The following is a 17,610-nucleotide window of genomic DNA, read 5'->3' on the forward strand; positions in this document are numbered from 1 at the left end:
GTGGCAGTTATCGAATGCTCAATAGATCATGGGTGTCTGCTTATAACTGTATATAGGGCTGCATCTAACAAAAACCTTTGCTATAAATTAATCTATTTTTTATTTATTTGTTTATAAAATGCCTGAAAAATGCCAATAATTTTCCTAGAACTGTAGGTGACATCTTAAAATTGCTTGTGTTGTCAAAACAGTCCAAAGATATTCAGTTTAAAATTATGTAAATACAGTAAAACGCTGCAAGGCCTCTCATATTCAAGGCTGGAACCAGAGAACGTTTGACATTTTTGCTCAATAAATGACTTAAAAAGATTAACTGATTTTCAAAATGGTTAGTGATTAATTTTCAGTCAACTGAGCGAACACTACCTGTAGACAGTATTTAGCTCTACGGTTATGCTCATGTCACTCGAGCTGGATTTCAGTGCCAGGTCTAAACAAGGCTAGAGAACAGACGATTCCCTCTATAATAAAGAACCAAACACTAAGACACGGCCAGGTAGTATTGTGTTTGAATGTTTATTTAAAGTTACTCCCACTGCGCACCCCCTCCCTGTGTGAAAGCCTAGTCTGAAAGGAGGAGGATACAGGCCAACATAGCGCCACATCAGCACATTTATTAACAAGGCTACTTGTTTAGTCACAACACCTCCACCCCCCACTGGTATGGCACTCTGTGCTGCCCTGTGATAACACACTAGCATGGTGAGGCTAGTTCATAAACAACCCCAGGAAGAAGGTCCAATAAGAGACGGGGCTGAGATTAGAGAGTGAGTATCTCCAATTAATGAATAGAAAAAAGGAGGCAGTTTTACTAAATATCAAGTTCCACAGAAAAAATAAAAGGGGGGGCGGATGTTGGTGAGAGACAAAGAGAAAATATTCAATACAAAGTATTCTCTCTTGTCCCTCGATGTGGCTGCTGATCCGCAAGGCGTGCTTTGATGATGTCACTAAAGTTGAATGTTGAGGCTTGTGATCGTGAACCCCAAGATTCACAGCGTGGTTGTCGTCCTTCTCCAATCAATGACACAGCTCCTCTCTTCTCCTTCCACACAAAAACGGATGGACTGAGAGAGAGAGAGTTAAATACAGAACGAGAATGTCAGCGTGTATTCCCATTCTGGGTTATTTACATGAAGCTTAAAGGCTCAATTCATTATACAAGGCAGATGCAGGAATGACTCATTTTTGTTGTCTAATAATTGTGTTTTGTTCTAAGTTTTTGTTTGAGTAACCAGAACAAGAACAACTGTCGTTCATGAAATTCAGCAGCTGCACAAGGAATTAAAGAGTTGGTGCACAACAGTTACAAAATGCAGCCGTTTCACATTGAATAAATAGTCTATGAAAACTGTTGACAGCTTGTACTTTGGGTTACCTAAAGTGATGGGGACCTTTTTACTGAGACATTACTGTTGAGATTTACAGCAGCCTGTTCAGTGCTTTGAGCAGCACATCCTAAAATACATTCACCTCTATTGTATTGGGAAGGGCATCTCAAAACCTTTGCATATAAAACTATCTACATGGTCAGATACAACTAGGTGAGAAAATGTTTTTTTTGGGTAATTTAATGACCCTTTAATCAACTGACTGCAAACTACACAATGTAGAAATAAGTTTTTTTCCCAATAACTCTTAATTGTGTGTTGAACATATCAAACCTGCATGCACGTGTTACCTGTGCAGGGGACTACAGATCTCCAAGGGGAATGATTTCTTCGTTGATAAAAAACTCAATGGTCTCCTCCTCCCAATCGTCCACATTGCTGTCCAGCTCGTCAGAGTCCATTCCTGGAAGACAGAAACAAATGTCAGTGTTTTTGTTAAATCAAACATAAGGACTGTGGAGGGAAGCAAGCAAAGGTTGAAAAGTGAGAGAGGTCCCACCTCCTCTGAGCTCGATTCGGATGCTCTTCTGTTCCCGATAGGTCTGCTGCGCCGCCTCCCTGTAGCGACGGTAGTCCTCCATCATGGACCTGCGCTTGTCCACCAGCTCCTACTCACAAACACAGACACATAAAACGCTCAGCTTTATATCAGAGAACAATGTTTGGGATTGTAAACACGCAGCTTGTATCACTTTTATTACTAAAATATCTAAAGGGGCTCAATAAATGGTTTGTTTGTGTGGAAACTACAATTACACTACAAAAAGATTGAGCTTTTAAATGAGAGACACAAAGATTATTGAATCACAACTTAAAATGTGTTTAGCCTTAGGACAATTACCAAAAAAAGACAAACGCTTAAACAGACACTTTAATTACGCTGTATGTTAACACTATTTTAACTGGTTAATGAGGGAGCAGAAAATACAGAAAGGCCCAAATAGTTTTGATAGCACCCTTCCCATCAAACTCTACTAAATAATAAGGTAAGATATAGATGTGAACAGCCTGGATCAGTTAAAGAAATTAACAGGCCAAACCTTAGAGGCCTTGGACTGGCTCAGACGATCCTTCTGCTCAAAGATCTTTGAGTATTTCTTAAGGTCCTTCTTGATCATCTGGAGGAGACAAATAGATATTTATGGTAAAGGAAGGTTCCACAGCCACAAATCAAAAGTATGACAAATACAATATCAAGTATGTGTTGCAACAGTACACAGGATGTTGTAGTTGTGAGCCTCAGATCAGCGTTAGAATCAGGAGCCGCAGTGCAGCCCTCATACGAGGTGTCAGAAAAGTTATTTAGTTTGTCATCACCGGCTCCACACACACAGTTTATAATATAGATAAAATGATACCTTGATCTGGTCTGCGCTGAGCAGGGTGGGAGGTCTAGGTCTCCAGAGCAGCTGACAGAAGCGGTCCTTGTTGTTCTTCTGAAGAAGACGGCCTTGGAACGTCCACAGCCAGTATGCATTGTCCACCTAGACACACATGAAAAAGTTGGAGGAAAAGGATGCAAGTTCAATATGGATTTCCACCCATCAACAGTTAACTGGTCTGGCAGGAAAGGAAAGAGGAGCAGCATGTACCTTGTGGCTCCACCAGGAGACGGAGGTGACGACATAGCGCCCGGTCGGGTCCCACTCCACATCAGAGGCCATGTAGTGCTCTGCTATGTTCATCATGGTGCAGTCTGACGTGTCCACAAAGGCAAGAGCTCCATTCATGCTGCGCACACACACACACACACACACACACACACACACACACAGAAAGAGAAGATTATACACACACACAAGATTACATTCATCAGAACTGACACACACAAGTGCAAATATATAATACTGTGAGCCTCAGATCAGCGTTAGAATCAGGAGCCTTGGCTCTCATACGAGGTGTCAGAAAAGTTATTTAGTTTGTCATCAGCGGCTTCTTGTGTCTGTCACTCACACAAATACAAACACACACGCAGATTTAACTGACCTCCTGAGTCCAGCCAGAACCAAAAACTGTCCCTGGGGGCTCCAGAAGATGCTGTTGGCCTGCTGCTTGTCAAACATCTCTGTAGAAAAAGAACCATGTGTCACATTCAGTGGAGGTTTACGGGACGTCCTAGACAATACAACATAGTGTCAATAGGTCAGTTAGCACGTCTGTCTGATCTACTCACTTATGAGCTCAATCTTGCCGTTGTTTTTGACATGATAGAAGGAGACGCTGATTCTGGGAGCCTCTCCGTGGAGAACAGCAAACTTGCTGCCGTTGGGTTCCCATGCAAATGCTATGATGCTTTCTGGAAAGACAGAAACACAATGAACAATAGATATGGGTGTTTTTTTTTCCTATGGGAAACAATCACTCTTACGTTTGTGTGTTTATTACATTCTTACCCTTCATCTCCACCACATCAACAGGAACCTGCTTCTCTCTCATGCGGAAGATTTCAAAGTTGGTGACCACACCCTGAAAAAGATTGAACAATAAAATTAGCATTTGATCTTTACCAGTGACATCTCAGCTGCTTCCCCTCTGTCTCTCCACTTGTGTACCTGTGTTCCTTTAGGAGTCCTGTCCACTTTCACACACAGGTAATCTCCATTTCTCTGCCAGTGCAGTTTGCAGTCAACAACATTGAAGAGGTTGCGGACACGGATCTCGTGACGGGAAGGCATCTGCATCAGAGTCACTCTGGCTGGGATATCTTTGTCCTCAGGTACCCAGAATGCTATGATGTTGTCACCAGGAGACCATGAGAAGTCCCTGTAGATACACACAAACACCCAGATTCCTGTCAATATCTCCATACAGAATGCTGTCACAAGTGAAACCATGTAATAACAAGAAACAAATCATAAGCATTATCAAGAACTCTTACTTGATCCCGGTAATCTTGAGACTCTTCTTGTCGAGCAAGCCCATAGACTAAAAGGAATGGAAACATGTCTTTAATGTCACTTGCACACTTTACATAAATACAAGTACTTTTTTTTTTTTTTTTTTAAGTCTACTTACTGGAGTCTCATAGATGCTCAGCGTATCTGTGGTCATCCTAGCAAAGAACTTCCCATCATGGCTCCATCTGAGAGCAAATATGTTCCATTATAATATATTCAATCACAGCAGGAGCAACAAATGTGAAAACACTAAAGTAAATTTTGACAATGAGAGAGAGAGAGAGAGAAAAAAAAGACAAAGAGTACTGACTTGAATATGGGCCAGTGTGCAGAGCTCTCGCAGTGGAAACCTCTCTTCTTCTGTCCAGTCAGAATGTCCCAGATGATGATGGCCTGTGGGTCCTCCTTGGTGTCCATCAGTGGACTGAAGGTCACCACATACCTGGAAGGCATCACAACCACACATGGATTTTTAGACAGCTCAAACTGCACAGTTCATTTAACATTATCCATCAATAATTTAAGCTTATCAACTTCATGATCAATCATTTTGAACCAGGACCTTCAGCATTTGGATCAAGTAGCTTGTGAAAAATAAGGTGTGACAGCTGTTCACATTTCAGTGTGTCAGATACAAATTTAATCAACATTTAGGTAAATAAAAGTATCGGACTGTGTATTGACAGATACCTAATATTGAAGGACTCGCGGATCAGGGCCCAAAAAACTTGATCAGATATCCCCAGTTTATTGTAAGTCATTTTTGTTTTGAATGATATTCCATGATATTCGCTTTTCTTTTTAAATAAAAGAATTTTGCTCACTGATGTGGCTGCATGCTGATAAGGGCACTAGTTAAAACCCATCTATTGCATTAAAAAGCAAAAAATAAAATCAGACTTATGTGAATATAGTTGTAGTTGTCTACATCTCTTTTTTTATTGTGAACCATATTTTAGTAACATTTTGGAGAAAAGAAACAAGATGACTAACATATATAAAATATTGTCTAAAATTGTTTGTGCCAACTGAACAACAGAGATAAGTGAGCGGGGGACTACATTTCTGTGCATTTCTCCTTTGGATGCCACAGAAGAAGTATTTTGCTACATTTCATCATTAGTTAAAACTATTCAAACAGCTGCATCAGGATGTCGAGCAGTAAATCAAACAGTGCATCAATTCACATCACTCAATAATACTTGATGCTAACGCTTACACACACACACACACACACACACACACTAAAAGCACTTTATCAGGTAATGACTAATGCTCCGAAAGTGTCCATTAGTACTGCTAAACAGCAATGTTGATTACCTCTCACATGGTGAGAAGTCGATGAGGGACACACCCTGATGGCTGAACCTCTGAATCTGCTTGAACTTCTCGCCGCCCCACAATGCAATGCCACGTTGGTGGAAGGTGGCCAGGTAGGTGCCTTTAGGAGACCAGCGCACGTACGTCTCTGTCCAGCGCTGCATCAAGACACAAAAACATTATTAGTCTGCAAGCCAATCACTACTGTTGAATTACATTTAATATGACCGTATTAGCCCTGCATTTCAAAGTGTGATCAACTACTTACTGCTCTCTCTTCAGCTGTGATTGGCTCCTTAGCATCATTATTGAAAATGGCAGTCCTCTCTCCAGCTTCGTAGATCACACTGTACTGGTCACGACAATCTGAGTCCTCAATCCAATGCCGCATATTTCCCTGAACAGACAGACATATAGAGTTAGTGGAGCTTACAGCATTTTGGCATATTATTTGTTCTGTTGATATTCGGTGGAAACTTTTACATCAGGGGCTTATAGGGGCAAAACTCACATTTTTGCTAAATTGAAGGAGTACAAAAAAGCCTACGTAATAAACTACTTACAATTAAGAGTAAAAAGTAGCATTTGTTAAGAAACAGAAACACTCACAAAATCTTTGAAAGGCTGCTTCTCTGGAGTTTCCCACTCATCACTGATGTTCATGTACCTGGGAAAACAAGCAAACAGAATTAATCTTCTTGTCTCATATATATCTGCCGTCACAGTTGCTGCATTTCTTATCAGAGACTGCACACTTACTTGTCAAAGTCAGTGAAGAGGTTGACCCTGAATGTATGTTGTTTGTCAAGTTTGTATCCATCTGCGTTCTTTACTGCCTCGAGGGCTTGGGTAGGAGCAGCATACTCCAAGAAGATGTACCTGCGTGAGAAATGGGTCTTTTTTAAACATTAAATTCAACATTAAAGCAATATACTGTCATAACAGAGTAGAGAGCAAAACACATACCCTTTGGTCAAGCCATCAGCCTCTGGATAGAACTCAGTGGTGATCTTGCCAAACTTGGAGAAAATCTTGTGGATGACGTTCTTGAGTTTCTCCAAACGCTCTGGGCCCACCTGAGGGACGTTGTCCACCACCACCACCGAGTCAATGCCGTCAGCCTCCTGGGGCTTCTCCCTCAGAAAGTCACCCAGCAGCTCTGAAGAGAAGATCAGGGAGGAAAACAGTAACGTTAGTTACTTATCTTAACTGTCTGTGTTAGCCTGGGCTTCCAAATACATTTTCATGCCCTGATGACTCAATTCAAACTGCAATTAAAACACTGGCTTCATTTTTGAAGATCATTTGCATGAAAATCAGGGACGTTGCAGGTATATAGTATGAGCCTTAACCAATATGCAACAGGAAGCCTCACTAGTCAAATTTTCATTTATATATCTACCTATCTATATATCTATAGCCCCAGTTGGCAGGTAAAAGGTGGTACACTATGAAAATAGTAATTAATAGCCTGAATGATTTAACCTTTGAAAAGTGCACTTCACTCTGTTGCAAGTTTATTAAACTAATGCAACTTAATGTTTTAGAGAGGTGTTGATCCAACTTTACGATTATTTTGGAGGCTGTAGTTAGGGTGCCTTCGACTTGTATTGCTTTGTACTGAGAGGTGTTTCTAATCTTTAGTCTACCCTCATTGATACAGATTGGGTGGAGACAATATTAAAAAACGACTCTCAGTGAGGCAATGCAGTTCAACAGCACCACAGACATCACAGCACACAGCTCTAAAACAGTGTGAACAAACCCACAACATTATACAAGTCACACAGGGAGATTTTATTGTTATTTAATTGCAATAAGACTTAGAATTTCAGCTAGGTGGCCTAGCAAACTGGCAGCAGAGTGTATAAGTATTTCCAGAAATCCCTGGAGTCTGTTTTGCAGAGCAATGCTATAAAACAGCTACAAAGCATCCTAATAAAAGGGAGTTTCTATGGTTAACTGAGGGGCATCATTGATCAATCTCAACCCTGTATTAGGATTAACGTTAACGTGACACTGATGTGAAAGATAGCTTTTATTACCAGCTGCTTCATGCAAACCACAGACTGCAGGGTCGCAGTAGTGGTGTTGGTCTAAATTAAGCATTCAGACCGCTACAAAAAAATGTTTGCCATTAGTCAGCTTCGCCACTGTTTAAATTTTTCAAATGACAGCGACAAGGCCACAGTGAGTGGTTGTCTGGGGTCTGGGTGAGGCTTCAATGGGCGTGAAATTGAAATTGTGATAACGTCGGTTAATGTTAGCTGATGTTGGGGGTTACGTTTAAGGAAAATGGTGATGTATCTGTTTTATTCCTGGTAATCAGACCTCAACATTTAGACATTGAGGTCCGGAAGGTAAAGTGACTAGCTAGCTTGTAGCATCTGTAGTACCACAGCCGTTAAGCCCGTTAGTGCAGCTCTTAGCTAGCTGTTAGCAACAGGCCACAAAGCCGGCGTGTTTCCTGCTGCCGCTCACCCTCATCTTCGACGTCATCCTCGAAGTCCTCTGGGTCGCTGAAGGAGGGTTCCTCCTCTTCATACTCGGGGTCGTCCACCATATCCACCGTATCTTGCATTTATCAGGAGTACGAGACGGATTTCTCGCTACAACGGAGCAAAATCTCAAAAATCAAGAGGCTGACGGTCCTCAGCCGGTGCGGCACCATGTGCGATTACGTGAAAATGGACGATGTGACGGAAATGCAACACCGGAACTTGTTCGGAGGCAAGGACGCGCTGAAAAAGTTAAAGCTGTAAAACACATGGATCGGCGCTATGTGCCCCCCGCACCTGTAATTTATCATATCCACAAGTTTAAAGATCAGTAGGCAGCGCAGGTGTCCTTGTTATGACTCTCAAATTTTACACTGAAGGAAGAAAGAAGAGGGAAGCCATGTACCGGTAGCTCCGAAACTATTTCCCGCGAGATGGACGTTTAGCAAAACTACTAGGAAAAACTACATGTTTCTATTTTAGCTAGCTGTGGCCTTTCACTCACTACTACATAACTTAGCCTCTAGCTATATTTCCAGATACGTGAGTCGGTGTTAGCTATGTGTGCTTCGATGTAACTATTTGGCTGTGAATTTATTAGTGACCTGTCTACTGTAATGTATCCTGAGGTCTCATTAACACACACACACGTTAGTACCATGGACACAGAGTGTGTGTCGCTGCTGCCCAGTGTGTGTGAGGTGCTGGCGGATTCAGGGAGGTCTCTGCCCGATGACACCAGCCTGGAGAAACTGTTGGACTGGTTCACAGGGCTCACCAAGGCTGGTTAGTGCTGAACTTGGTGGGATAGTTTAGTCTGGTTTGTTTATCTGTCATTATTTTCCAGCTTTCTTCTCTCAAGGTGGAGCTTTCAGCTGTGTGCTTTTAGATCACTCTTTGTGGATTACTGTAGCTAGATGTGAGGTGAACTGGAGACAGTTAAGTTACAAAGTGTCCCAACTTTACACCCAGCAGGATGGATACAAGGCTGGATTACAAACTGGGCAAAGTGATTACCAGGGCCCCAAACCCTGAGGGGCCCCAAAGGCTCAAGGTTCAGTGTGGCAATTAATTTGTGGTAATTTGATCACTTTGTTTTGAAATATGCACCACTAAAGCACCATATAAAGTAAAATAAAACTGCAACTAACAATTATTTTGATCTGCATCTGCAGATTATGGTTTTATCTATAAAATGTCACTAAATTGTGCAAAAATACCCATCACAATTTCCCAGAGCCCAAGGTGACACATTCAGATTGCTTGCCAACAGACTAAAACATAAAGATATTCAGTATAATATCATATTAGACAAAGAAAAGCAGTAAATCATCACATTTGAGAAGCTGGAACCAATGAATGTTTAGCATTTTTGCTAAATGCTCTTGAAATGTGACTCAAAAGATTCACTGATTATCAAAATTGTTGCCATTTAATTTTCTGGCGGTCGACTAATCAGCTAATTGTTTGAGACGGCTCCTGCACTGTGTAGGGGAGGGGCCCTGTGTCTTTTGATACCTTTTATTGTTTCTCATATATTCCTAAATAAATGTATGTTTGAAAATGAAGCTGTCATGTGTAGTCTGGCAAAGACAAAATGATAAAAAATGCACAAAGAGTGACAGGAACGGAGGGGGGTCTCCCTTGAGGGTTATTCCAGCCGTGGATGGATAAATGGATGTTATATCTGTGCCACTGTCTCATGTCCACCTTTTCTCCTGATGAAGGGGGATCTCTGCTGAAGGCCTGCCCATGTCTGCTTGAATTCATATCCACTGTGGGTCACAACACAGCTTCAGACCCCGGTGTCCTCTCCTTCACTCTCAAACTCACCGGCTTAATGGCTGCCACTGAGGACGGCTTCAAAATGCTTCAGGTAGAGTTAATGACACCTTGCACTTTTGCTAAAAAGTTGTTACAAACAACTTCTGACTTTAGCGATGTCCCCCCTGCAGGAATGCTCTGTTCTGGACCAGGTCTTCAACCTTCGGCACTGGCAAGACGCAGGGCTCTGGGAGGATCCCTGTTTACGGATTGGCTGGATCCAGGGCTTAAAGAACTTGCTGCAGCATCCAAAGGCTCTCAGTTTTTTTGTACAATCAGGTGACACTTCCTGTAGGAAATTAGATTATCTCTCCTAATATGTTGTATATTATAAAAGACAATTTGATTAGAGGAAGGCAGGCGATATTTAGGAACAAAGATTAAGAGTTTTACCACTTCATACAATCTGCTTTCCTCACTCCCCAGATTTCATTGAACCGCTCCTTCAACTCCAGACAGACACAAGTCTATTCGTTGCCTCAGCTGCCAATCAAATGCTCGCCCACATCCTGCTCTTCTGTCAGCCAGTCTCGTCTGCAGGATGTAACGGCATAGATAAGAAAGAAGAAGATGACGGGAGGACACATGCCTCCATCACAGACTTAGAACACCCAGCCGTCACCATGGAAACCAGTGCAGAGTACACTGCTGTTGTCGCGGCGATCACAGAGTACCTCAAGGAGTCACTGGTTCCCAAAGAAAACACACAGCTCCATCAGAGTCTGCAGATCCTCAAACTTCTGGCACTGCTCCTGGCCCAGGCCGGGGCTCCTCTCCGGGACAAGCTGCTCCAGACAGTCGCAGATTCTCTGGAGGAGCTGGTGACAGCAGGCTGCAGTCAGCTCACGCTGCCTCTGATGGACGTCATTCTGGCTGCATACAGGTAGAACGGCTGTCTCATATGCACACAAACACAGTGTAACATGGGAAAATTTGGTTTACAGACAGCAGTCAAATAAAAAGTAAATGCAGGAATAAAAACAATGACAGTGAATACAAAAAATATATATAATACTCAAGCTGACATTATGGTCACTGATGTCATCATCACCGATCACCAAACCCATCTAAAAGAAGGTTTTAAAAAAAATTAAAATGAACGGATGACCCTTTTTACATACACAGCAGGTAACAGGCCAAATTACACTTTTCACACTTTGATAAAGCAAATAGATGATGGAATAAAATAGCTCCTGAATCTGTTAGTGCCTCCTTTAGGGATGTAAAACCTCCACCTTCAGGGAAGCAATGTGATTTCACTGTGTAAAGGATGCTGGGCTTCATGTGTCGCTCTGACTTGATACAAGTGACAAAGATAATTCAGACTGACATCTGTTACTTTATAGCACACTTTTACAGTTTTCCCCAGGAGGAAGGAGAGGCTGCTCCGGATAGATGAAGGGGAATCTTCCTCTCCGGAGGGGCTTGAATATAACAATTAATATAACACTTTTTTAAGGCTCCATCCCCTTATTATCTACTCTGAAGTCAGGACTAACAATTCAAAGAAAATGTTCATTTATTTTATCAATGCACATAGTGAAATTTGAAGCCCAGTATTAATGTTAAATGATGTTTTGACCTATTATTGGGCTCTGCAGTGGGTTATCTGGCTGTGGCGTCATAAATCTACTGATCCCTTTGACAGGTGACACTATTCTCTGACCTAACACACCTTTAAACTGTCTTTGAATCCCACCCTTACCCAAGCAAAGAGCACATACTCAGCTGCTTATTCAGGCAGTTTCATCAAGCCATTTTACTTAAAGCTCCATATGTTGCAATGGCTTTACCTATGAATAATACTGTAATCCCCTAAATGATTAAAAGATTCAGAGATGGAGTACATTTCTGTCGACATCTTTGCCTTTTTGTGCTTATACTGTTTTTACAGTGGACTTGACAACTAGTAGTTTAAAGAAAAATGTATGATAAAGGAGGCGGCCGTGGTTGTATGTAAGTTATAGAAAATAGAAAGACACATTTTCATGTAAATATAGGATTAAAGGAATAGTTAAGAGAAACTGTATCGATTTCCCCCACCCATACACTAACATAAACATAATGTGAAAAGAAAGAGAGAAAATTACGCTGTGATGATAGCGTAAAGCTGAAACGATTAGTCGATTAATCAGTTAGTTGAACATACTGTATGACACCCTTTATACGTATAATGAGTGGGTTCAGTGTTAAATAATGTCCATGTTTGTCTTCAGCAGCTCCGGCACCGATGAACGTGTCCCAGACCAACGGGTCACCCGTCTTCTATCATCCATGTTGAACATTAACAAACCCTCTGACCTCATTCGTGCTGCAGCTGCTTTTCTTCACAGAAGTCACCAGTAAGCATCTGTTCACAGCACGACTTCCCACTCTCATACAGAATGTGGCTTCACCATCACCAGTACAAGCTCAGTTTGCAGAGGTTTTCTGACATCAAGTAGTGTAAGAAAACCAGGATGTATTTAGTTATTTTCTTCTTTTTCTGTGTTTCCGTCCAGTGATACTGTCCACACAGCCCGGGCTGTGAGAATACTACTGCTACCCCTCAACATTACAACTGGTCAGACCCTGCTGGGCACAAACACCACTGGTAAAACGCACACATATAAAAACAGTTATAATTGTTTACACAGTCTGTTGTTTAGCATCTTTATAACTAAATATATTTCCGTTCCTGCAGCAGACGAGAATTGGTTTTCAATGGAAGAGCAGCTGAAGAGTAAAACCTCCTGCGTCTCTGTGATCTGTGTCTGTCTGACAAACACACCACAGATCACACTCAAGGTGAGGCTGTCAGGACAACAGAAAACAGAGGAGAGGAAGTGGACTGTATTTTTTTTAAATGTGAAGCAGACTAACATCACTGTCTCTCTCTCTCTCTCTCTCTCTCTCTCTCTCTCTCTCTCTCTCCCCCTCTCCCCCTCAGCCTTCTGGCGTCCTCCCCTGTCCTCCAGTTTTAATTGTCACTGCAGTTCTGTCATTGTTAAGCATCTGCAGTGGCGTCTCTTCCTCCTCATCCGCCGGTTGTAGTGAGGTTTGCAGGAATGTAATCGGCAGTGGCAAAGTTCAGAAATGTGCTCTAGAGGCTCTGACAGCTCTCAGCTGCAGCCCAGGTAAAACTGTTTGTATATGTGGGATGATCCAAATACGAAAAATATTCTCTTTCCTGTCCAAGCAAAATAACGTGAGATGTGACATTATAAAAATCTACTTTATCTTAATCAAACTCCTCACGTAAATACAGGAATTATTTTCTTGGTACTGAGTAGTCAAATCTCTCCAAGTATAAAAGTAAATATAAATTTGTCTAAACATTTTTAATTCAATTAGAATTCTCCAACAAAATAGAAAAAAGTAAGATAAAATATTAGGCCTGTACAATTAATTTACGTATTATTGAAATCGCAATATGGCCAAGTGCAATATCTAATTCGCAGAAGCTTCAATTTTTTGCTAAAGGTAAACTGTGTGACAAAACAGCATTATAATGAAGTGCTGCAGAGATGCCCTGGCCTACAAATCTTGTTCTCCAGATGTAAGAAAACATGTTTGTTTGGTACAGACAGCAACAAATGTCACATCATCATGATTTAAATTTTTTTTTTTTCTGTGAAATTGAAAATTGTGACGCAAAAATGATCATTCTCACTAATCGTGAATCATATCGCAATCGTAATACCTGTTAAAATAATCGCAATATGATTTTGTCACCATATCATGCAGCCCTCTAAAATATAATCAAAAACAAATGCTGCAGTATATAAACATAATGATGTGTGTGTTTTTCAGGATGAAACATTTAGTATGTAGCATGTATCTTGTGTGTTTCAGGAGCGAAGGAGAAGATCAGTGAAGTGTTCACAGTTCTGATAAAATACCTGGAAAATCCTGATTCTGACCCTACTGTAAGTTGTTCCCGTCTATGCACACTTTGAAACAACTTTTATTTTGTCACTGACCCTCTACCACTGTGATGCAGTAGAGCAGTTAGAAGAAGACACCATCACTTACTGTTTATCTTAGTCTACATGTTTAAAGAGATTTGCAGAATAAAGTTAAAATATTTGGGGGGGGATATATATTTCAAGACAAAGTTATAATTTTGTGTGGAAAAGTCATATTCCAAGAAAAAGTTGTAATTTATTGAGAAAAAGGTCATGATATTTCAAGAATAAAGCCTTGTAGTTTCAGAGCTTTTCAAAACTTCTACTCCACACAATGCAATTTGATGTTTCTTTTACATACTTTACACATTCTGTCATACATAGGGGCTATACTGTATATTTGAGAGAGGAACATTAGTATGACAAAATAATCTTCACTAAAGGTCCACTTACTAGCTTTTTCTGGAGCTTTCAGCCGTATCTCATGGCCTCCACCAGTGCATGGAGTTTGCTCAGAGTTGACTATATATATTGTTTAAGCTGAAATGGTTAGATGATTGATCGATGGAAAATCAATCGGCAACTACTTTGATAAAAGATTAATTTTTTAAATTTTTTTCAAGCAACAATACCAAACGTTCTCTGGTTCCAGCATCTCAAATGTATGAATCGGCTGCTTTTCTGTTTTATATCGTTGTAAATTGAATATCTTTGTTGTTTTTGGAGTGTTGGTCGGACAAATGAAGCAATCTCTAGACATCGCTTTGCGTTCTGAGAAACTGTGAGAGTATTGTTTCAGTATTTTTTGACATTTCATAGACATAAACGATTAATCAAGGCAATAATCAGCTGATTAATTGATAATGAAAATAATTGTTAGTTGTGGCTGTAGTATATACACAGGTATGTTGTATTTGTCACCTCACAGATTATATAGCATTGTCCAGGAACGGGAAGTGGTTAATGTCTCAGTAAACGACGAGTAGACAGGCTTATATACTTTGGCTTATTGGCTGTGATCAAACTGTTTGTCTGGTTACATGACAGTCTCTGGCCACTGAACAACTCCTCCATATTTTAATTCATAAAGTCACAGTGAGATGGAGTCTCACTCTGAGTCTCCTTAGGAGGGTTACAAACTTTAGCTAAAAAGATCTGTAAATCATTATCTGTCTCATGTTGTTTTCATTTCATTGAAATGACTCTGTCTGTGTTTCTTAGGTACTCCACAAGTCCTACCAGGCCTTAGTAAAGTGGATGAGTGTGTGCACAGACCTCTCCGTTATAACAGACCAGCTCAGACGAGGTAAAGTTCCCCAGCAGTCTCTTCATTGAAGCTCATAAATACTCTCCTGTGGGATGAATCCACACACAGAGCAGACTCTGCTGTTGTTGTGGCTACATAATGCGTTACTGAAATTATATGTATGTGCATCCCTATTAGATCTTGTCGAGGTAGTGAAGAAGCGTGCGTGTGACATGCGTTGGGAGGTGAGAGACTCGACGGTGGAGTTTCTGGGACACCTGGCAGGTGTGCGTGTTTGCCTGAAATCAGCCGAGGAGGTGTGTGATGCGTCTGAGGCGCTGCTGAGCGGCTGCTGTACCACTCCTCTCCTGAAGGAGGCACTGCAGGACACAGAGAGTTACGTGAGGGCCAGTGCCATCTCGGCACTGGCAAAGGCACTGGCACACAGCTGGCAGCAGGGGGCAGCACTCACTCCGGAGGAGGTAGGCAGAAATTGTTTTACATTTGACTGAAAAACCAGCTGGCTTAGTTGCTGTGGTGGAGGATGCTATATCAGATTTTGGTCCGTCTTCTATTAATTGTGTACGATTTCGGTTGATTTAATGTAAAAAATAAAAACAACGAGGTACAATGTTTTCAGCTGGCTGCAGTACAATGTAAACTTGTTATTGATAAAACTTCTGTGTCCTTCCAGACTGAAATAGTGAGCCGGCTGCTTGAAATCCTATCCCAGGACACAGAGGGATTCGCCAGGAGGGCTGTCGTACGATACTTCATCTCCTGGTTCTCTTCACGCTCCTCACACTCGCCTGCATCATCATCTGCCTCCTTCACCTCTCTCCTGATGCAGTGTGTACGCTCCACCCTCTCACAAGGCAGTGCGGATCTGGACTGGGAGGTCAAAGTTCACACGCTGGAGCTGGCTGAGCTGCTACTGGATGAAGCCTTTTCAGGTCACCAGGGTTACAGGAAGGGCTCAGACACACATCATGCTCTACCGCACCCTTATGGTGTAGTTTCTGACCAGGCGTACATGCTTCACACTCACACTGGTGCACACACAGAGGGCATGGAGTCAGATTTGGCCGGAGCGTTAAACAATCTGGTCAAGCAGGGAGTCATCTCAGCGTTGTTGAGTGGTCTGGTTGACTGCGATAGGCCTGTGGGTCTGAAGGCCTGTCGACTGCTGATAACACTCAGAGAGACAGTCTGCCCTCTGTCGCTAGGGGCACTGGATGCTGCCATGGCAACAGTTGCCAGGGTGTCCTGTGAACTGCCTGGCCAGGGCTGGGGGCAGGAGATCAGACAGTTTCTGGGGATGAAGAAGAGTGATCGAGCCAGAGAGGCGGACATCGCAGCACAGAGGAGCTTCAATGGAGCAGACGAGGTTCATTCTGAAGGCGAGGCGGGAAAGGAGGGTGCGAAGGTGGCAGCCGACAGCGTGACTGTTAGTGTGTGTGAAGTGTTGAGGTCTCTGGGTTTAGACGAGAGGCTGGACGTCCTGTCTCAAAGCAGCGACCACATCCACAACTCTCCCCTCTCTCTGCTGCAGGACATACTGACTGCGAGTGCCGCTCACACTAATCCAGGCACACGACCAGGGCAAGAGGTCATAGTGGACTGCTACTGACACACACATACACATACACTGCCTTATGTTGGTTTGTTATCAGTGATGAACAGCTCACTCTTAACTCAGGGTACATTTGCCTTCGTGTTGTGATATTTTTGTTACTTGAGTAAAAGAGGAATTGCCCTGATTTTACTGATTTGTACATGTATATTGTTTCTCTAGTGTAACAGAGCTCTGCGTGTGAATTTGTGAACATGAGAAAGTATCTTGGAAAGCAACATGACCAGAGACCTGAGATCTCTGGCTGAGCAATTTCAACATTTTCACATTGTGATTTGAACAATATATTCACCTTTTATTGGCTATTAGTGAATAAGCCAACTGGAAAAACAACAGTTTTAAGAATTACTTAACATTTAATATTACAATTTCATTAAATACCAAGCATGAAGCTGTTGATCTTTGTTGGCTTTCTCATGATATAATGTTTTAATTTTTAAGATATATTGGTCAGTCACAACTCACCAATAGAGTTCTGCACAGGCCAAAAACTGAGACCTGACAGGCCTGGATCCATGTCTTTACATTATTCACCGTTAGCTTGCCAGGCTGATTCAACTCTTGGCTCTTCTGTGCATCCACACATTGTCACACCTTGTCTCCAGTGGCCACATAGCGAAAGCAACACGTTTGCAGCAGTAGCTTCAGTCCTACGCGGCTGGTGTAGACAGCTGTCTTTTACATTTGAAAATAACCAGATACTTTGTTGGGTCCTTTGTCGGGTAGCAGATGTCACCAAACTCTTTGTCATATTACCATGTCCTATGTGACATATATTGATTAACAGTTTAATCAAAACAACAATCAGTTCCACTGAGATTTGTACTCTGTACCTACTTTTTTTCCAAGTTAATTGTTGTAAATAAATCTACAGGTAAATGGTGTTATTTCTTTGGTCCAACAGCTTCGTACTG

The 17,610-nt window shown here is 41.8% G+C and overlaps 2 protein-coding genes and 2 non-coding genes across 8 annotated transcripts; 1 reads left to right on the forward strand and 3 right to left on the reverse strand.

Annotated features, from left to right (window-relative positions):
* Positions 1 to 497: 497 nt before the first annotated feature.
* Positions 498 to 8,315, reverse strand: eif3ba (eukaryotic translation initiation factor 3, subunit Ba). The gene is made up of 19 exons (XM_044191574.1): positions 8,090 to 8,315; positions 6,575 to 6,767; positions 6,368 to 6,487; positions 6,218 to 6,275; positions 5,877 to 6,005; positions 5,609 to 5,766; positions 4,599 to 4,730; positions 4,407 to 4,473; positions 4,270 to 4,316; positions 3,944 to 4,154; positions 3,785 to 3,857; positions 3,565 to 3,687; positions 3,378 to 3,456; positions 2,984 to 3,122; positions 2,750 to 2,875; positions 2,432 to 2,509; positions 1,891 to 1,999; positions 1,682 to 1,794; positions 498 to 1,067 (listed from the first exon to the last, which is right to left on the reverse strand). Exons 1-18 carry the CDS (start codon positions 8,187 to 8,189, stop codon positions 1,694 to 1,696), a joined length of 2,043 nt encoding a protein of 680 aa, XP_044047509.1. The 5' UTR covers positions 8,190 to 8,315; the 3' UTR covers positions 498 to 1,067; positions 1,682 to 1,693.
* On the reverse strand, positions 2,626 to 2,713 carry LOC122874144. Its single transcript, XR_006377570.1, has one exon. It is a non-coding gene; the product is annotated as a small nucleolar RNA SNORD60 (small nucleolar RNA).
* On the reverse strand, positions 3,243 to 3,325 carry LOC122874146. Its single transcript, XR_006377572.1, has one exon. It is a non-coding gene; the product is annotated as a small nucleolar RNA SNORD60 (small nucleolar RNA).
* Positions 8,316 to 8,459: 144 nt separating the features above from the next.
* brat1 (BRCA1-associated ATM activator 1) lies at positions 8,460 to 17,583 on the forward strand. Of its 5 annotated transcripts, none has more exons than XM_044191567.1 (12): positions 8,460 to 8,892; positions 9,834 to 9,982; positions 10,062 to 10,209; positions 10,357 to 10,813; positions 12,147 to 12,272; positions 12,432 to 12,523; positions 12,614 to 12,717; positions 12,860 to 13,046; positions 13,765 to 13,838; positions 15,039 to 15,123; positions 15,262 to 15,545; positions 15,758 to 17,583. In XM_044191567.1, the coding sequence occupies exons 1-12, from the start codon at positions 8,724 to 8,726 to the stop codon at positions 16,691 to 16,693; spliced, it is 2,811 nt and encodes a 936-aa protein (XP_044047502.1). In that variant the 5' UTR covers positions 8,460 to 8,723; the 3' UTR covers positions 16,694 to 17,583. The 5 variants fall into 5 exon arrangements, with proteins under 5 accessions (XP_044047502.1, XP_044047504.1, XP_044047503.1 ...); XM_044191569.1 differs by having other exon boundaries at positions 12,617 to 12,717; XM_044191568.1 differs by having other exon boundaries at positions 12,150 to 12,272.
* Positions 17,584 to 17,610: the final 27 nt, after the last annotated feature.

The sequence above is a fragment of the Siniperca chuatsi genome, linkage group LG3, assembly GCF_020085105.1.
Source record: "Siniperca chuatsi isolate FFG_IHB_CAS linkage group LG3, ASM2008510v1, whole genome shotgun sequence".
NCBI lineage: Eukaryota > Metazoa > Chordata > Actinopteri > Centrarchiformes > Sinipercidae > Siniperca > Siniperca chuatsi.

Coding starts and splice junctions, on each gene's coding strand:
- eif3ba (XM_044191574.1), bottom strand. CDS start 8,189: ATGCAAGATACGGTGGATATGGTGGACGACCCCGAGTATGAAGAGGAG. Junction 5,767..5,876: donor TCACAGCTGAAGAGAGAGCA/GTAAGTAGTTGA, acceptor GTCTTGATGCAG/CGCTGGACAGAGACGTACGT. Junction 1,795..1,890: donor CCGAATCGAGCTCAGAGGAG/GTGGGACCTCTC, acceptor TCTGTCTTCCAG/GAATGGACTCTGACGAGCTG.
- brat1 (XM_044191566.1), top strand. CDS start 8,724: ATGTATCCTGAGGTCTCATTAACACACACACACGTTAGTACCATGGAC. Junction 12,718..12,859: donor CACCACAGATCACACTCAAG/GTGAGGCTGTCA, acceptor TCTCCCCCTCAG/CCTTCTGGCGTCCTCCCCTG. Junction 13,047..13,764: donor AGCTCTCAGCTGCAGCCCAG/GTAAAACTGTTT, acceptor TGTGTGTTTCAG/GAGCGAAGGAGAAGATCAGT.